At 35.2% G+C, this 19206-nt stretch overlaps 1 protein-coding gene across 14 annotated transcripts in view; it reads right to left on the reverse strand.

The window, feature by feature from the left end:
* Positions 1 to 325: 325 nt before the first annotated feature.
* The window catches only part of DENND4A (DENN domain containing 4A), a 121484-nt gene continuing 102603 nt past the window's right edge, over positions 326 to 19206 (reverse strand). For all 14 annotated transcript variants that reach the window (XM_023729729.1, XM_023729733.1, XM_023729727.1 and 11 more), the window contains 10 exons: positions 17428 to 17617; positions 13402 to 13496; positions 11734 to 11909; positions 11494 to 11640; positions 10068 to 10266; positions 9592 to 9846; positions 8480 to 8597; positions 7718 to 7880; positions 7476 to 7540; positions 326 to 730 (listed from right to left, as the gene is read on the reverse strand). In XM_023729729.1, coding sequence (XP_023585497.1) covers positions 594 to 730; positions 7476 to 7540; positions 7718 to 7880; positions 8480 to 8597; positions 9592 to 9846; positions 10068 to 10266; positions 11494 to 11640; positions 11734 to 11909; positions 13402 to 13496; positions 17428 to 17617 — 1545 coding nt within the window. In that variant the 3' untranslated portion in view covers positions 326 to 593. The remainder of the gene's footprint in view (positions 731 to 7475; positions 7541 to 7717; positions 7881 to 8479; positions 8598 to 9591; positions 9847 to 10067; positions 10267 to 11493; positions 11641 to 11733; positions 11910 to 13401; positions 13497 to 17427; positions 17618 to 19206) is intronic.

Consider the following 19206-nt stretch of genomic DNA (forward strand, 5'->3'; position numbering starts at 1 on the left):
GATAGATGACATACATATATATACAGAGATCTGCAGCTGGACTAATTACTTCAAATAGCAGCAGACAAGGAAAATAAGTACTTCATTTTACATTTGCTATATTAAGTTTAAAAATTAAAAAAATATCAACTTACTATAAACAATTTAAAATATGTATAATACAACTTTATGGTTAAAACATTTGAACAGTCTATGAAAATGGGGGATACTTTGATCCTTCATTTCTGTTTAGGTTCCATACATGATTTTTCAATGTCTCTTCCAAGAGAAACCATAAAACAACTGAGTTATTTTATGGCAACTAATTTCCTTTAGGGATTTTGTCCTAACAGAAATACTTAATTACTTATTACAGGGGACTGAAAGGAAAAAAAAAAGAAATGAGAAACAAAGTAGTTCTCTCCCCACTTGTTACTATTCTTAAAACATTCTGTACATATACAAAGCTATCCAGACCTTCTGAACCATTTTACAAATGTATTTTCAGAAACTGCAGGAAAAGTTTTAGAGTCTAAAAGTGTTATTTTATACACTGACTGACTATACAATACACAGTGAACGTATACACACACATGCGCATACACACACGCATCTTAAAGATACGGTTCTCCAAAGGTTTTCCGACATTCCGTCACCCCGGCACTCGGTGGTCTATCACAGTTGTGTGTACTCTTGACTTGATGAGGTGTGAGACGATCGTACGCCATCTTGTACTCTTTATCAAATGCATCTGCAAAAATTCATAAAGAAGTAAAGACAAAGAAATTTATGTGTGATGTTAACAATCACATTTCTATAATACTACAGAACCACAAAATGAGAGGCCAAGAAAGAATGTCTCAGTCATTCCTGCCATCCAGAGAACCACAGACTTTTAGAGCTGGAGGTGGAACCTTCGAGTCCACAGAATTGGAGAGCAGACTGCACAGACTAGTGAAACTTAAAAAGTTTTAAAATGCTGATTTTTACTATTATCAGGATGTTAAAAACAACCAAATATGACACAGGTTTTTTTTCTTTTTTTTTTTTGTATCTTGCTTTTAATATACCATAAATAATAAAAGGAATACGAATGAATAATGGCATTTCCACCAAGATTAACAAAAATGTTTTCACTCCTTTTTATGGCTGAATAACATTGCACTGTACAGATATACCATATTTTGTTTATCCATTTATTTTTTTGATAGATACTTGTTTTTTTTCTACTTTTTGCTTATTATGAATAATGCTGCTATGAACATTCATGCACAAGTTTTTGCATGAATATGTTTTCAGTTCTCCTGGGTATATACCTAAGAGTGGAATTGCTGGGCCATACAGTAACTCTATGTTTAATATTTTAAGGAACTGCCAAACTGTTTTCCACAGCAGCTGTACCATTTTACACTTCCACCAGTAATGTATGAGGGTTCCGATTTCCCCACATCTTCACCAATACTTTTTTTCTTTTTTTTAAATGGGCATACTAGTGGGTCTGAAGTGACATCTCACTGTCATTTTAAGTTGCATTTCCATAATGACTACTGATCGTGAGCATCATGTCATATACTTACTGGCCATCTGTATATATTCTTTGGAGAAATGTCTATTCAAATCCTTTGCCTATTTTTAAATTGGGTTATTTGTTTTTATTGTGGAGTTGTAAGAGTATTTTATATATTCTGGATACTAAGCTTTTATCAGATGTGATTTGCAAACATCTTCTTTCATTCTGTGGGTTTCTTTTTACTTTCTAGATAGTGTCTTTTGACATACACAAGTTTCTAATTTTGATGATGTCCATTATCTTTTGTCACTTGTGCTTTTGGTGTCAGATCTAACAAACTGTTGCCTAATCCAAGGCCATTAAGATTTATACCTATTTTTTTTTTCTAGAAGTTTTATTCATTTAGCTCTTAGATTTAGTTCTTTGATCCATTTTGAGTTAATTTTTGTATATGGTGTGAGGTAGGAGTCTAAATTCATTCATTTGCACACAAATATCCAGTTGTCTCAGCAACATTTATTGAAAAAACAATTCTTTCCCCCACTGAATGGTCTTAGCATCCTTGTCAAAATTAACTGGCCATAGATGTATGGGTTTATTTCTGGGCTCTCAATTTTATTCCACTGACCTGTTTATGTTTATCCTTGGCCAGTCTGATACTGTTTTGATTACTGTAGCTTTGTAATAGATTTTGAAACCAGGATCCCTGAGTCCTCCAACTTTGTTCTTCCTTTTCAAGACTGTTTTAGCTATTCTGGGTTTCTGCAGCTGGACTAATTACTTCAAATAGCAGCAGAATTTTAGGATCAGCTTATTCATTTTTGTAAAAAATAAAGCAGTTGGAATTTTGATAGGGATTGTATTAGATCTGTAGATCATCTTGGGGACTACTGCCATCTTAAAAATATTAAGTCTTCCAATCCATGAATATATCTTTCCATTTATTCAGGTGTTCTTCAATTTCTTCCAACAATATTTTGTAGCTTTCATTGTATCTTGTACTTCTTTGGTTAAATTTATTCCTAAGTATTTTATTTTTTGATACTGTTGTAAATGGAACTGTTTTCTTAATTTCATTTTCAGATTGTTCATTGCTAGTATATAGAAATACAACTGATTTTTGTAGACTGATCTTCTGTCCTGCAACAATGTTGAGCTTGTTTAGTCACTCTAATGGTTTTCTGTGTGTATTCTCTAGGTTTGTGTCTTCTAGGAATTTGTCCATCTAGGTTATCTAATTTGTTGGCATACAATTATTCACTGTGTGTTCTCTTATAATCACGTTTATTTCTTTAAGGTCGAAAGTAATGTTCTCTCATTCCTGATTTTAGTAATTTGAGTCTTCTTTCTTCTTGGTCAGTCTATGTAAAGGTTTGTCAATTTTGTTGATCTCTTCAGTGAAACAACTTTTGATTTGTTGATTTTCTCTAATGTTTTTCTATTTCCTATTTCATTTATTTCTCTCTAATCTTTATTATTTCCTTCCTTCTGCTCAATTTGGGTTTAGTTTGCTCTTCTTTTCCTAGTTTCTTAAGACGGAAAGTGAGGTTATAGATTCGAGGTGTTTCTTCTTTTTTATTCATTTACAGCTAGATATTTCCCTTTGAGCACTGCTTGTACTGCATCCCGTAAGTTTTGGTATGTTGTGAATTCGTTTTCAGTCATCTCAAAGTATTTCCTAATTCCCTTATGCCTTCTTTGCCCTACTGGTTATTCAGGAGTATGTTGTTTAATTTCCACACATTTGTGAATTTCCCAACTTTCCTTCTATTATTGATTTCTAACTTCATTCCACTGTGATTGGAGAACATACTTTGTATGTTTTCAATTCTCTTAAATTTATTGAGACATGTTTTTTATGGCCTAATGTATGGTCTGTCCTGGAGAATGTTCCATGTGCACTTAAGAAGAATGTGTATTCTGTTGCTGTTGGATGGTGTGATGGTTAAGATTGTGTGTCAACTTGGCTGGGCCATGATTCACAGTGTTTTAATGTAATCACTCCCATGATTGAATATACTGTGAGTAGCCAATCAGATGAAAGGGAGTCTCCTTGGGGGTGTGGTCCGCATCTGTATATAAGCAGACATTCTGGCTTTTTGCTCTCTCTGAATCCTGCGGCTGTTTCCTATCATCTCATCTCCCGTTCTTGGGACTTGAGCTGTCAGCTTATCTGCCGAACCTAGGATTCGTCGATCTGCACAGCCTGTGAGCGGGAGACCTGCTCTCCGAACTGCCAATCTTGGGCTTGCTAGCTTCTGCAGCTGTGTGACTTGGAAGAGGCCTCTACCCTGATCCAAGGACTTGGGATGTTCTAGCCTCTACAATTCCATGAGTTGTTTCCTTGATACAATCTCTCTCCATATATATTTATACACTTTACAGGTTTTGCTTCTCTAGAGAACCCAGCCTAAGATAGATGGAGTGTTCTATAGATGTGTTAACTTTAGTTGGTTTATAGTGTTGTTCAAGTCTTCTATTTCCTTTCTGATCTCCTGTCTAGTTGTTCTAGCCATTATTGAAAGTGAGGTACTAAGATCTCCAACTATTATTGCTGAATTGTCTATTTCTCTCTTCAATTCTGTCAGTTTTTACTTCATGTGTCTTGGGGCTCTGTTGTTAGGTGTGTAGATGTTTATAATTCTTATATCCTCTTGGTAGACTGACACTTCATCATTATGATAAATCTTTCTTTGTCTGATATTTGCATAGCCACTCTAGTTCTCTTTTGGTTACTGTTTGCATGGTATATAAATTTTCTATCCTTTTAAAATTTTATTATCAACCTATTTGTGTCTTTGAATCTAAAGTGTGTCTCCTGTATATAGCATACAATTGAGTCATGTTTTTTATCCATTCTGCCAATCTCTGCCTTTTAATGTGTTGTTGTTAGGTGCCGTTGAGTTGGTTCTGACTCATAGCGACCCTGTGTACTACAGAACAAAACACTGCCCAGTCCTGCGCCATGCTCGCAATTGTTGTTATGCTTGAGCCCATTGTTGCAGCCACTGTGTCAATCCATCTCATTGACAGTCTTCCTCTTTTCCGCTGACCCTGTACTTTACCAAGCATGATGTCGTTCTCCAAGGAGTGATCCCTCCTGAGAACATGTCCAAAGTATGTGAGACGTAGTCTTGCTATCCTTGCTTCTAAGGAGGATTCTGGTTGTACTTCTTCGAAGACAGATTTGCTCATTCTTTTGGCAGTCCATGGTATATTCAATATTCTTCACCAACACCACAATTCAAAGGGGTCAATTCTTCTTTGGTCTTCCTTATTCCTGACTTTTAATAGGAGAGTTTAATCCATTTACACTTAATTACTGATAAGGTAGGATTTATGTCTGCCATTTTGCTATTTATTTCCTATGTGCCTTATGTCTTTTTGTTTCTTAATTCCTTCACTATTGCCTTTTTTTGTGTTAGACTTTTTTAGTGTACCATTTTAATTCTGTTTCTTTTACTATAAATTTTTTACTCCTGGATATTCTTGCATGATTATTTTTTTAGGCAAACATTCAAATCATTTTGTCAAGTTTCTTATTTTTAATAGTCTCCAGTATTCACAATCATTAAAGTAAAAAAAAAAAAAAAAAAAAAATCACAACTTTCTGCTCAAAGTCTTCTGGCCTGAATTTGAACCCGTTCATTCTTCTTTTAATGGAAAGGACAGCTCAACACATTTACACAGTATGCTGCTACATACGAAATTACAGGTTAAACACAGCTATCTTTCCTTTAGTCTTCTCCATCAAATATTTCTTAATTTGAAGTATCTTTTACCTTTCCATTGCAACTTTCTCCAAATTTTCCCAATTTTATGTGACTTCTGAGTGCAGTGTTCCTGGATTGTTATTTCTCTGGGTCATACTTTTTTGTTTTTTAAAAAGATGCAAAACAAGAATCTCTATCTAGCTTGGATTTACAGCTAAATCTTTTAAGATCATATTAGTGTAAGCTAATTTCCTACTCTTCCTTATGAACAGATTTATTTTCTCCTTCTAACTTAGTCTCTTTATTCTTTAAATGTTTGTTTTATTTAAAATATCACACAAATCTAATTATTCCGTTCTCTAAGATGCTTGCCATTTCACCCCTATATACCTTTGCTGCCAAATACTACAAACTCTCTCTTGGTTTCCAGGCTGACAATTCCCAGTGGTACAAGTCACCTCTGGTCAGATGGCACCTTGAGATACCCAGTTAGGGACAGTTGCTCTTAGACCTCTCCTTTACTCACTAACTCTCGCAAATCTCAGTGAACTTGTTGGGAAGCCAGTAACATAAGGAAAGCCCTTGCTCTCTATTCATGCTCCATCTGGTCTGACTGAGCAACCTATAATACTGCATATGATAGTTACACAACATCATCCTTCTCACTCTGGTGCCACTAATAAATGGCTGTGGTAAATGTCACAGGCAATTTAAAAACCATTTGAAGTGTTGATGCTGAAGAACTAGATTTGTTTTTTGTTAAGACTGTGCACAGCCACCTAATAGAACATGGCCTATTACATATTCTCTCAGTAACTGGTAAGTGAGTTTAAGTAGGGCACTCAAGGCAGATACCACTCAAGTCAGATGAATTACATGTATTAATTATCACCAACCTATTCACAATATTAATAATTCTCAAACAGACTGCCAAAACTCTGCTTGAAAAACAAGACTAACACCAATTTTCTCTTTTCCTATCAGGAGGCATTTCTGTCCTTTCTTAGGACTTGGAAGGCAAAACTTAAAGGAGGCCAAACATAATAACTGGAAGAAGGAGACGATTAACCAAAAAGTTTGGCATCTCCTAAAATATTTAGCTATCTTAAATTCTTTCTGAAAGAAGCCTGAAGCCATTAGTGATGTAACATGATCATTAAAAACACTGTACCAGAAGTTAAGACTGCCTGGTGTAAATATGGCTCCATTACTTACCGTGAAACTTGAGGTTAAGTTACTTAACCTTTCAGATCTTCAGTCTTCTAAATAATATCTGGAGGATAACAGTACCTATCTGACTGGACTTTTTGGAAAATTATGTGAGATAATACATGGAAAGCACCCGTTACAGTGTGAGGCACACAGTAAGCCCTCAAAAAATGTTAACTTTTATTATTTATTATTATTCATTATTATTATTTCTTGCTGTTGTTAGTTGCTGACAAGTTGACTCCAACTTATGGTAACCTTATGTATAAAGAATGCAACAGCCCCATAAAACAAAACGAGACTAATGGGGCACAAGAGTCCAGGGACAAGGACTAGAAGGCAGGAGGGGACTGGAAAGCTGGTAATAGGGAACCCAAGGTTGAGAAGGGACACTGTTGATATGTTGTGGGGTTGTTAACCATTGTCATAAAACAATATGTGTACTGTTTAATGAGAAACTATTTGTTCTGTAAACCTTTATCTAAAGTACAATTTAAAAAAAAAAGAATGCAATGTTGCCCGGTCTTGTGCCATCTTTATGATCGCTGATATGTTTGAGCCCAGTGTTGCAGCTACTGTGTCAATCCATCTCATTGAGGGTTTCGTTTTCATTGGTCCTCTGCCAAACATGATGCCCTTTTCTAGCGACTGATCTTTCTTGATGACGTATCCAAAGTAAGCAAGTTGAAGTCTCACCATCCTTGTTGCTAAGGAACATTCTGGTTGTGTTTCTTCTAAGACAGATCTGTTCATTCTTTTGACAGTCCATGGTACGTTCAGTATTCTTTGCCAGTACCACAATCTGAATGCATCGATTCTTCTTCTGTCTTCCTTTCTCACTATACAACTTCCGTGTGCATATAAGGCGACTGAATTGTTACTACCATGACCAAAGTATCAAAGTACCTTTTACATTAGATAAAAAAGATCAAAGCAACAATTCTTCTAATAAATTAATAGAATATTAATATAATGATAAAATTAAGACTACCAACATAAAAACACTTTAAAAATGATACCACACCATATATAAATATTATGTGTTATAGAAGATGCTGAATTACCTATATCAATGTTTTCTCTTCCCAGTGCCACAAGTGAGAGAAATAATATTTCTCTGTATAAACTTCTGTGGGGAGAAAAGAGGTGGGGAAAATATTAGTACTCATATAGTCCATATGTTTTCTATAAAATTTGTTATGCTAATATAAGCATGAGCTATTCTAACAAATTACAATAAAATTACATATAAGCAAGTATGAACCAGCTTGGAGGTACAATATATTTATTTAAGAGGATGACTTACCGCTGTCTTTTAAAATGTGGACATTTATTCAGTGTCTCTAAAATCTGACTCATTGGTCCATAGACATCATTCATTTTAATGCTTTTTACCATACTTTTCAATAGTTCCTGGTTGAATGAGTCGTCACCTTTTTGCAATAAATGGACCATTGGATACTTTTGGGCTGCAGAAGAACAAAAGTGCAGATGAACAAAAAATGTTCTGTGTAGAAAGGACAAAGAAAATAAGCAGCAACTGACAGCTATTAAAGAAATTACAAAGCATCAAAAATAAATTAAGGACAATAAATAAAGGAAGGAATAGAAACCTAAGAATGAAGAGAGCAAAAAATAAGAGAACTGGTGACAAAAATCAGCCTAAAGCTTCCCGGGGCCTCAGACAGACATTAACTGAAAATACTGTCCCCTCATACAGCCCCTGAGAAATTCTGCATCAGCAGCCTGGAATGGAAACAAATAAAAAGTAAATAAATAAAAAGAAGAAACTGGGACAAGCAATGTGCTGAAAGCTGAACTCTACAAAATATAACCCCTCCAGCACATACACAGCACGCCTCCAAAGAAAACAGGCCTTGACCTCCAAAGAAGTAGCAATAAAAACATCAAACTTAACACTCACTCTCAAATAAAAGAGTACGATTTTGACCTGTAAGACAAAAAGTCGTAGTAAAATAAAAGTCAGTTATACATTAGTTTAGGCTAGTTAAAGGAGGCAGAGATTCCGCTCATATGATCCAAGCCAGCGTTCCATGATGGCACTTACTGTGGGCATTCCAGAGGATGTACAAGGGTTGTCCTGGATCCTGATGTAATTTCATATTGTCCCATAACATCTGTATTAACACATACTTACTATCTTCAGACATACAGTGGCGGGGAATCTGTGTGGTAAAATAAACATTCATTAATGATCTTACATGATAATTTCTTGTAAATACTGTAAAGAAATTTAAATACTTTTTTAGGCTATATATGTGTGCAAGAGAGAAAAGAGAGCAGAAAATGACTGACTGTATGCATTTTATACCTCCTGAGGAAAAATGTGCTGGATTGAGAAGCCAATGACCTCTAAAGCAGCATCAGCCTACGATGAAGGGCTAATCTTGCCCTGCTCATCATGAGGGTCTGCTGAAAGATGAATCCAGGAACCCGATTCTGTGTTTGTCCAGGATCCTAGCCCAGATGACCCTGACTGAATTAACCTCTTGATCACGCATTTATTATGTACTGAAAATCCAAAGTGCATACACAATTACTGACATGAAGTGCAAGAAGGGAGAAGGCAAAGTTCCTGAACGTAAGAGACTTTGCAGCTTAGTGGTGGTGACAGCACATGAAAAACTAAAAACACTTTTACAGAACAACACAGCAAAAAGATAAATGAACACATGACTAACTAACTGCCTAAATGTTAAGCAAATTCAGAGTAAAGGAATGGAGAGAATTGTGGCACGTGACTGTAATATGAATTACAGACATCTTCCTTAAAAAGCATGAGGCTTGTTTTTAAAGGAGGTATGAGACCTAAGTGTTAGAGAACCAGGCAAAGTTTGAATACATATGTTTGCTTCCAAGTGGGACTAACTCAACAACTCTTATAAGATTCATTACCAGTTTATTCTTGAGGCTATAAAAAAATTCAAACTCAATTTTAGAGTTTCTAAATTTTACCAGAAGGTTAAAAACACGACTTTGCCTTACTGGTAGACTGTAAGAGGAAGAAAAATTATTGTGAATGCAACTAAAACAAGTCTATTGATCTAATCATTCAGATGGTTATTAAGAATACTTAGCATGAAAATAAACAATTAAGCATACTCGAGCATTACAATGATGAAAGTAACACTGCCTTTTAGTTAATATTTACACTCATACCTTTGAATACTTGTTACAATGCTCAGAAGAAAGAATCAATCCAGGTAAGTTACTGGGCAAGTCAAGACGTCTAAAATACCACACTAGGTTCCAAAAAACAATTGGGTGATGGTCCACAAAGTCTGCCACTGTTATCGCACGATCGCCTTCATTTTCCAGTAAGCTTTCAAGTTCCTTCCATACCACTAAAGGACTAAGATATGGAACAGTGATAGGATCTGGACTTGGGAGGTGCCATTCTAATCCTAAAGAATCCTGTTGAATAAACAAAAGCCATAAATAGCAAATGCAGGAATAACGATACTAAAGCATTTTCTCAAATTCCTGTCAAAGATTTCCACATAAGTAGAAAGGTACTATAATTTTATTATGACATTAGAGACTCTTCTTGATAATAGTAAAATTGAAGCTAATGAGGCTATTTAGGACAAGGGGAACAAACTACAATATCCAAATTAAAAAAAAACAAAACCTACTGTAGCTCCTTGTAAAGTAGCTGGCAGGCTGCCTGTTGGAATGAGCTTCTGTCCTCCAGTTTCTTCCTTATCCAAGGGGCCGTAAGTACTAATACTCCGGGCCACTGGGAATAGTGGACATTTTGACACAGCTGTTTTGGATCTATCAGCAGGGATCTGAATACTTCGGGCACATGAATTTTCTTGTGGTTTAGATTTGCTTGGGCATTGAAAAAAAAAAAAGCATATCAGTTTCTAAACGTACTTTATTTCACCTAGAAGAACCATATTCTTCTCTTTAGAATAACGGCTGGACATAGCAAAGCAAATCAAAGGAAAAGATGCTACTCATGCTTCAGCTGGGAAACAAGATGTATTTTGAAGTAGAGTAGGCATATTAAATTTCCTTTTTATCCAGTGAACTCTTAAATATTCAAGATTCATTCATTTATTCAAAACATTTAGTGGGCAACTTTTATATAGTAGGAACCACACTAGGTCCTGGGGATACAAAGCAGAAAAAGAAGGCGCCTATTCCTTCAGGATGTCACAGGCTAGTGCGAGAAACAGTCAAGGAGAGAGCAACAACAGAGTTATGATGAAAGAACGTGCACACACAGATGTCTAGTTTTGCCGCCTAAGTCTTCAGGACAAACAGGTCCTGTCAGCCTGCAGGTACTACGTAGGCGTTTCCTTTTGCACATGCAGCTACTCACATGGCTTCACCTGCCCAGCTATATACGGCCTACTTCACATTTCTACAAAATGGAGTCGATGTCTGCACGTGTTTTAAGCACAGATGTACTTATATCAGGCTTATTGTATAACCTTAAAGAGACCTGGTGGCACAGTCGTTAAAGTGCCTGAGTGCTAACCAAAAGGTGGGCGGTTCAAACCCACCAGCCGCTCCCCAGCAGTCTGCTTCCGGAAAGATTACAGCCTTGGAAACTCTCTGGGACAGTTCTGCTCTGTCCTATAGGGTCGCTATGAGTGGGAATCCACTTGACGGCAACCAGTTTGGGTTGTCTGGTATAAGCCTTAGTTTAGTTTTACAGTTCCTGTATCAGTTCCAAATGTTATCTTAGATTACTAAATACTGCTAAGTAGAAAATTAAATATTCCAAAGTAGAAGTTAGTACTAACTTAATCCTAAAGCGACTAGGAGAAGGAAAAGATGGTCATTATAAACTTGAAGTGCTCCACACAATATTTATCTTTAAACGGCAGCAAACATTACCTATATAAATTTTACAGCTTAAACTCTGGGTTGATAAAGCATAAAATGTAACTGTTTATATTTAAACATGTAGGTTATTAAACAATTTTAATGTTGTTTCAAGTAAGAGTAAGACTTTAAGGTTATGAGTCTGTTAGTTTGAAAATCAAACCTTAAATGGTCAGCTAATTTTTTCTGTTACTGTTAAAACAGCTAATTCCACATAATTACCTATTTAGAGCGAAGTTCCCCTGGACAGAGATAACAGATGCGTCAAGACCAGATGCTGATGTTGAGATGCAAGACTGCTTTGTCTGGCTTGAAGAGGAAGATGTTAAATGCAGATTTTCTGTAGATGGGCTTGACTTCAAAAAGTACCTGTCATGTGAATCAAAGCAGCTTTTTTAGAAGAGAGATATTCTAGGAAACATGATTCATAAATATGAAGAAAAAGAAAGCATAAATCACTACCTTCCAGGTCGTCTTAAATCTCTTAGTTCAATATTCAGAAAGGGTAAGAAAAGATTGCCACAAAATGGACATGTGGTGTTGAGATTTGAATCATCTGCTGTCCAGCCAGCCATGATCTCCTCGTCGTGGACAAGACAATCACAAGTTCGACACCGAGAGCAACTTGAGATGAGAACCTATGGGAGAAAAGAGCGCTTTATAAGCAAGCAGCTAGTGCATATTACAAATTAAAAACCATTTCACTTTGTAAATTACTTAGAAAACTCAAACTCAGAAGGATTCAGACTTTAAAACAAAAAATGGATTGTATTCAGTGCATTATATAATATACTCATATCTACTTCAGCTAAATCTATTCCAAAATTCTTGCCTGAAAGGGAAACCTTCATTTAAGGGAGTATTTTTTTCCACTGTAATTTATGGAAAAGTAAATTCAGGCATTAATTTGTTGATACCCAAAACGGGCAGCTGTAATTACATATTACAGATCAGTGCTACTCAAAGTGTGGTCAAAGCGTGGTGCTGGACCGCAAGCTATTTCTTATGGGTTTGTGATGAGATAAGTGAAGATATTGAGAGGAGGATTTAGAAACGTTTGAAATAATTTGATATTGCTGCAACATTTAAGTATGTGATCAATGTACTTTCACAAGAATATCAGCCATGACAGACTAGAAACTAATAAGGGAAAAATGAACAAACCAGCCAACCCTGGTCTGTCACTCTGGGCAGTTTAAGAAGCACTGCTGTAGATAACTGTAGGTGCTCTCATTACATAAAAACAGAAATTCCTGAAGCCGCCAGGAACTTTGTAAACTACAGTGTCAATGCTCATTTATTTTCCACTTCTACACAAATTAATTTTTCCAGATTTATCCAAATTAGCATGGCATAGCAATAACAAATATATTTGGAAGCATTTTTTTTACAGAAAAATCAGAAAATTTTAAAAGCGTAAAAGTATAACTTTTTTACTGTGACAGCATGGGATACAGGAGCATACCCAGCAGAGATTTATGTCAAACTGACACAAAGAATGAAAAATTGAAACCACTCCCTGCACCCTCACCAGCAAAAGTTTGCTTGCATAGCAAAATTGGTTTTAAGTGCTTAAGATGTGAAATAAAAATGCAAAGAGAGTACATATATGATAAGGGATAAATATAAATGTTGAAAATGAAAATGAGTTTCTATGTTGACAAAGTCTCAAAGTAAGCATGGAACCGTTCTAACTGGGATAAAGTAGCATGTCTTTAATAATCTAAAATATTGGCTATCCAAAAACTGAACTTTAAGTTTATTCAGATTGATATACATTCTAATATTTTCAGATGTTCCAAATTATACACCAAATAAAACACCATCAGTTAAAGAAGAATTACTATAGATATAATTTAACCTTTATCACTGCCTGTACCATCAATATTTAACCCAAATCAAACCAAATCCATTGCCAATGAGTTAATCCCAGCTCATAGCGACCCTATAGGACAGAGGAGAACTGCCCCATAGGGCTTCCAAGGAGTGGCTAGTGGATTTGAACTGCCAACCTTTTGGTTAGCAGCTGAGCTCTTAACCACTGTGCCACCAGGGCACCACCATCAATATTTAAGGAATATCAATTTTATAAAGCAGTACACAAAGATGCTCTTTTGAGTAAAATTGTACCTCCATTGCATAGTTCTGGAAGATATTCGTATTACTTGTGTTGCAGGAAGATGCCACTTCTGATTTCCCAGGTAAGGCAAACTTTGACAGGGATCCTGTTTATTATTAAAAAACAAAGAGAAAAATCACTAAAATTAATGTGAAAGGATATAAGAATATTTCATTTTCATAAATACACATAAAATATCAACCCATTTTATTCAAAATATTAAAGGTACTTTAAGATAAAGAAACATAAATAATGAAAAACATGTTTTTCAAGGCATGCATTTTTGTTTTAAGTACAAACCTAAGGAAATGTGCTCTAATTCTACTGGTCCCCAGATGCTAGGTATGTTCACTAGGTATTATACACTTAGTAGGCACTTTTTATGTATACAGGCTAGAAAGCATTCCAACTGTATGTAACTACTATTGTACTATTCTATCTTTCTATGTTTAAAATACAGGAAAGTGTTTTAGGTCTAAAAACTATAAAGAGCTAATCTTATTTCAAATCACAAAAAGATTTAATGGCAATTCTCTGCCTTTATAAGGTTATCTAGTACAGTAATCTTACTCTTAAACAGTAAGAAAGTGGTTCCCAAGTACACTCACTGCTCACTTATTGACATGGTTAGGTTCCAAAGACCTGGTTGTTATGTGAAAATTGGTGTTATGTGAAAATGGAGGATGACCACATCAAATCACAAAATGGAGGACAACTACATCATTACATAACTGCGAAATTACATCATTACATAACTGCCAAACCACTGAGAATTATGGCCCAGCCAAGTCGACACATAACCTTAACCATCACAGCCAGCATTATTCTTGCTTCGGCTGCTAACTGAAAGGCCAGTGGTTCGAACCCACCAGCTGCTCCATGGGAGAAAGATGTGCAATCTGCTTCCATAAAGATTTCGGCCTTGGAAATCCTATGCAGCAGTTTTACTCTGTTCTGTAGGGTCACTATGAGTCAGAATTGACTTGACAGCAGTGAGTTTTTTTGGTAATCTTTACAGAAGCAGTCAAGCACTTAACCACTGTGCCACCAGGGCCCCTTAATGGAATATTAAGTACCTATTAAACAGGAATTAGTACCTATTAAAACAACAGCAACAACGAAAGTAGGGGAGTTCTGTGGTCAAATCAATTGTTGACAGTGGCTGCATCTCGTTAGTGAAACTGGATGTAATCTATATCTTCTCTCTATATTTTTTTTCTGTATCTACTGAATTTTATGGGTAAGTACTGGTATTTTTTATAAACATAAAGGTTAAAAAAAAAGTAATGGGATAAACTACCAGGTCACAAGAAATAAAGAGGATAGGAAAACATATTAAACAACACCCCTTGGATGCAACCAGCATAATCCAGACTAATGCCTGATTGCTTCAACAAATAAGTGACAAGTTAGAAAAGAAAGGATAACCCCAGAACTACCACTGACCACAGCCCCCGCTACGTGGAAATGCCTGAGAGAAGCAGAGAGAGAGCTGAAGCCTAATACCAGCCTGGAAGATGCTTACAGCTGGTGGTAACTGCAGTTCATCCCTTGACGCTACCCTAATAACCTTCAGCAACCCCTTTCTGCTACAGCCAGTTCAAAATTGGTTTCTATTACCAAAATAGCCTTAATTAATACAGTCATTTATTAGGCAGTCTACTTTTTTTTGTCTAATTAATCTACAGCATGGAAATGAATATTCATTTTAATAAATGTCAATCAGGTTGTGAGTTAAGTTTTATTTGATTAGCACAATTAATTGTTATTGTATGCTAAAAAAATGAGGGCAGAGATTAATCAACTGATTTTTTTCAACAAATATACAGCAAGGAGAAGAAAAAGAGAGAAAAGGGGAACAAAGATTAAAGGAGACTTTGGTCGATAATAAACATCTAAACCAAATACAACACGTGGACTTTGGACCACAATTTGAACAAACCACCTATAAAAAGACATTTATGAGACAACTGTGAAAACTCGAAACAAAATGAATATTGACAAGACATCATATGATAAATATCTTTAAAAGTATGATAATGGTATTATGATTATGTTTTCAAGAAATGAAACCTTCACAAAATAAATATACCGTATAAGTTCATAAAATGTTCAAACACGGCCAAACTAAACTATGGTGTCAGAAGTTAAGGTTACATTTACCTGCGAAGGCAGTAGTGACTAGATGTGGGCATGGAGGGGGTTCTGGGTGCTGTTAGTGTTCTGTTTCCTGATCTAAGTGCTGGTTACTCAGGTGTGCTCAATATGTGAAATTTATTTATACAGGAAAGTACACACATTGAATTTTAATTAAAAATTTAGAAATATACAGCATAAATGTCTTTATATTTTAGAGATACATATATTGAAGTATTTATGAATAAAACGATATGTTGTCTGAGATTTAAAATAATCTAACCAGAAAGGAAAAAGTGTCGAAAGCAGAGGAGAGAGGGGAGTAGATAAAACAAGAAGAGCCATTTGTTGGTAACTGTTAAAGCTGGGTGAAGAGTACGTAGGGAATGCTATTTTTGCTACTTTTGGGTATGCTTGAAAATTTCCACAGTGAAAGCTTTTTAAAGATGAAAAGGGCAAATGAAAAAAATACATATTGGATACATTCTCACACCATATACCAGGATAAATTTCAAATGGATCAAATATCTAAGTCAGGGATCAAACCCAGTTACCAGCCTGTTTTTGTATGGCCATGAGCTAACTGTGGTTTTTACATTTTAAAAGTTAAAAAACAAAAAACAAAAACCAACATCATGTGACAGAGATGTAGGTGGCCCACAAAGCCTAAAATATTTACTAACAAAGGATTAATTCTCTAATATAAAAAGCTGCTAAAACTGGGGTGGGGGGTGGGGAGGAGAAATGCAAATAGTCCTTAAACATAAAAAAAGATATTCTAACTCATTTATAAGAGAAACAGAAATTAAAACTAAACTGAAATACATTTCTTGCATATCAGAGTTACAAAAATCCAAAAGTATGCCAACATATTTTGTTGATAAAGCTGTGGGAAAATAGGGACTCTCATATACTGCCAGTGGGAATGCAAAATAGTACACCCCTGAGGAAGGGAACTTGGTAATATCACTTCAATGAAGAATCTAGAAGTAGCTCCCAATGATACACTGGCAAAAATAACATGTGCATTGTGGCATTATTTATAGTAGCTAAAGACAGGAAATTTAATATCCACCAACAGGGAAGTGGTTAAAACAGACTATGTTTACCACCACCACCAACGAAAGATTACAGCCAAGAAACTCCTACCGGACATGGGGTCGCTATGAGTTGAAGATTGACAGATGGCACCAACAACAAACTTCCCAGGCAGGATTCTATGTCTTTGGAATGCACGCGAGCAAGAGCACAAAACGGTAGCGAAGGGTTAGTTTTCTTTTGTTTCATTTACTATTAATGTATTTTTATTTTTGGTTTGTGGTAACTAGTGACATTGCCAAGGCAATCCATGTGTAACTATGAAATGCCATTTTCTTCATTAATTCATTTTTTAATAAAAATATAATTTCTGGGAAAAAAAACTATGATACATGTACACAATGATGGACTATGTAGTGATAAATACAAGCCATCCCTATATGATGACATGGAATGACACGAATTGACACCGTTGTACTGTTAAGTGAAAAAAGCAGGGGCCAGAACAGTATTTACAATATGTTACCTTTTAAGTAAGAAGGCAGGGAGGAAATAAGAATATACGCAGACACACATACACACTCATGAACATTTGTCTACAGTTTTAAAACCCAACGATGGAAGGATAAAACAAAAACAAATAAAAGTGGTTCACTCCAGGGACAGGGAGAAAACAGGGTGAGGATGAGGAGGTGGGGATGGAAGCTAGTCTTGGTTTTACTGTTTTGACTTTGGAGGCATGCAAATATTTTACATAATTAAAAAACAAAAACATAGAGTAAAAAAATAAATAAAAGTACTATAAATCAAATAAAACTAGAAATGAAATGCAGTATGATTATGATAGAACAGTTTGGACAAACCTTCTAAGGAGGCAGAACTTTCCAGGCTTGTTCGGCTGAGATTAATTCCCTTAGTCCCTGAAATGGCACTGCTCTCCTGAGAGGAAGCAGCTCCTTCCAACTCGTGGCAGACATCTTCATCTGTTAAAGAGGTAGATTCAGAATCCTGGGCTCCCACTGAAGAAAGACTGGTACGATCAGAACTTTGATCCTAAGAACACAATTATAAGCTTGATTTCCTTCATATTTAAAGTTATTAAAAAAGTTACTTCTAAAGCAGAGGAAACATCACTTAACTACTCAGATGATCAGTTAATCAACATCACGGCTTTTAGAGGTGAAAACAACCAATTTTACAAGGGCATACTAATTTGGACAAACATATATCCTGGGGAAGATACATTTTTAAGAAAGTATTTTTTAGAAAAGTACATAGTAAGATAATCTTGCTGACTTTAAGTCTTCATTTGTTGTTAATTTTCTTCCCTGAAAAGCTCAGGATGATACTGTGCCATTAGAATTGGATTACATTCTTTTCCACAATAGTCCAGGTTCCAAAGAGATGCATTTCTAGTTTTCAATTTTGAGGACACCGAGAAGTTTTTTTTTTTTTTTCTGATTATACCAATAATACATTGGAAAATCTGGTAGATACAGATTTTTGTATGAAGAAAAAAAATTTTAAATACCCGTAATTTCACTGCCTGGATAATTTTTTTTTTTTTCAGTCATGTATGTGTGTATATACGTGGAAAACAGAAAATATTTGGAGACAAGCAAATATTTTACATAATTAAAAAACAAAATCATAGAGTAAAAAAAAGTTAAAGTACTATGAATCAAATAAAACTACAAATGAAATGCAGTATGACAGAACTGTTTGGACAAACGTTCTAAGGTTTAACATTTAACATTTTTATGTAGTCAAATCTTTTAATCCTTTATGGGTTCTGGGCTTTTGCATGTTGCTTAAGAAATCTTTTTCTATCCCAAAATGAAGAAAAATATCTGTTTTCTTTTAATATATTTATAATTTTGCATTTAGATAGTTAATCCATCCAGAGTTTATTTTTTGTCCAGCATGGGGCAAGAATCTTTTTTCCCAAGGATAGCTAATTATTTCAACATAGTTTATTTAATATTCTCTTGTTCCCCACTGATTTAAAATGCTATATTTTTATATACCAAGCTTGTATAAACATATTCAGTTTTATTTCTGGATTTCACTCCATTCCACAGGTTCAATATTTTCTTCTGCAGTAATTAGCATATTATTTTAATTATAGTTTTAGCATTTACTTTGATATTTTAGAGGGCAGCCCCTCATTTTTCTCTTTCAAAATTTTCTTGGTTATTCCCATGCACCTTCTGTTCTTGAGGATTATCTTTTCAAGTATTCCTTTTATCCCATTCTCTCTTCTTCTGGAACTCGATTATATGAATGTTAGATATTTTCACTGAATCTCACATTCTTTTCTGTATTTTCCTCACTCTCTGGGCTTCAGTTTGGATACTTTTTATTGACTTTCCATCTAGTTTACTATTCTTTCTTTTGCTGTGCTTTATCTGCTATTAAGTCCAACTACCACATTCTTAATTTCGTATCTTTCTTAGTTTTATAATTTCCATTTGATTCTTTCTAATAGATTCCAATTGTCTGGTGAAATTTTCCACCATTGCATATATTTTCTACATCTCTTCCTCTATTTTCTTGATCATATTTACTTCAAAGTTCTTTGCTAACTCAAATATCTGGATCATCTGAGGGTCTGTTTCTATCATCTGTTTTCCTCTTGGTTT

Source organism: Trichechus manatus, unplaced genomic scaffold, assembly GCF_000243295.1.
Source record: "Trichechus manatus latirostris isolate Lorelei unplaced genomic scaffold, TriManLat1.0 scaffold00030, whole genome shotgun sequence".
In the NCBI taxonomy this organism is placed as follows: Eukaryota; Metazoa; Chordata; class Mammalia; order Sirenia; family Trichechidae; genus Trichechus; species Trichechus manatus.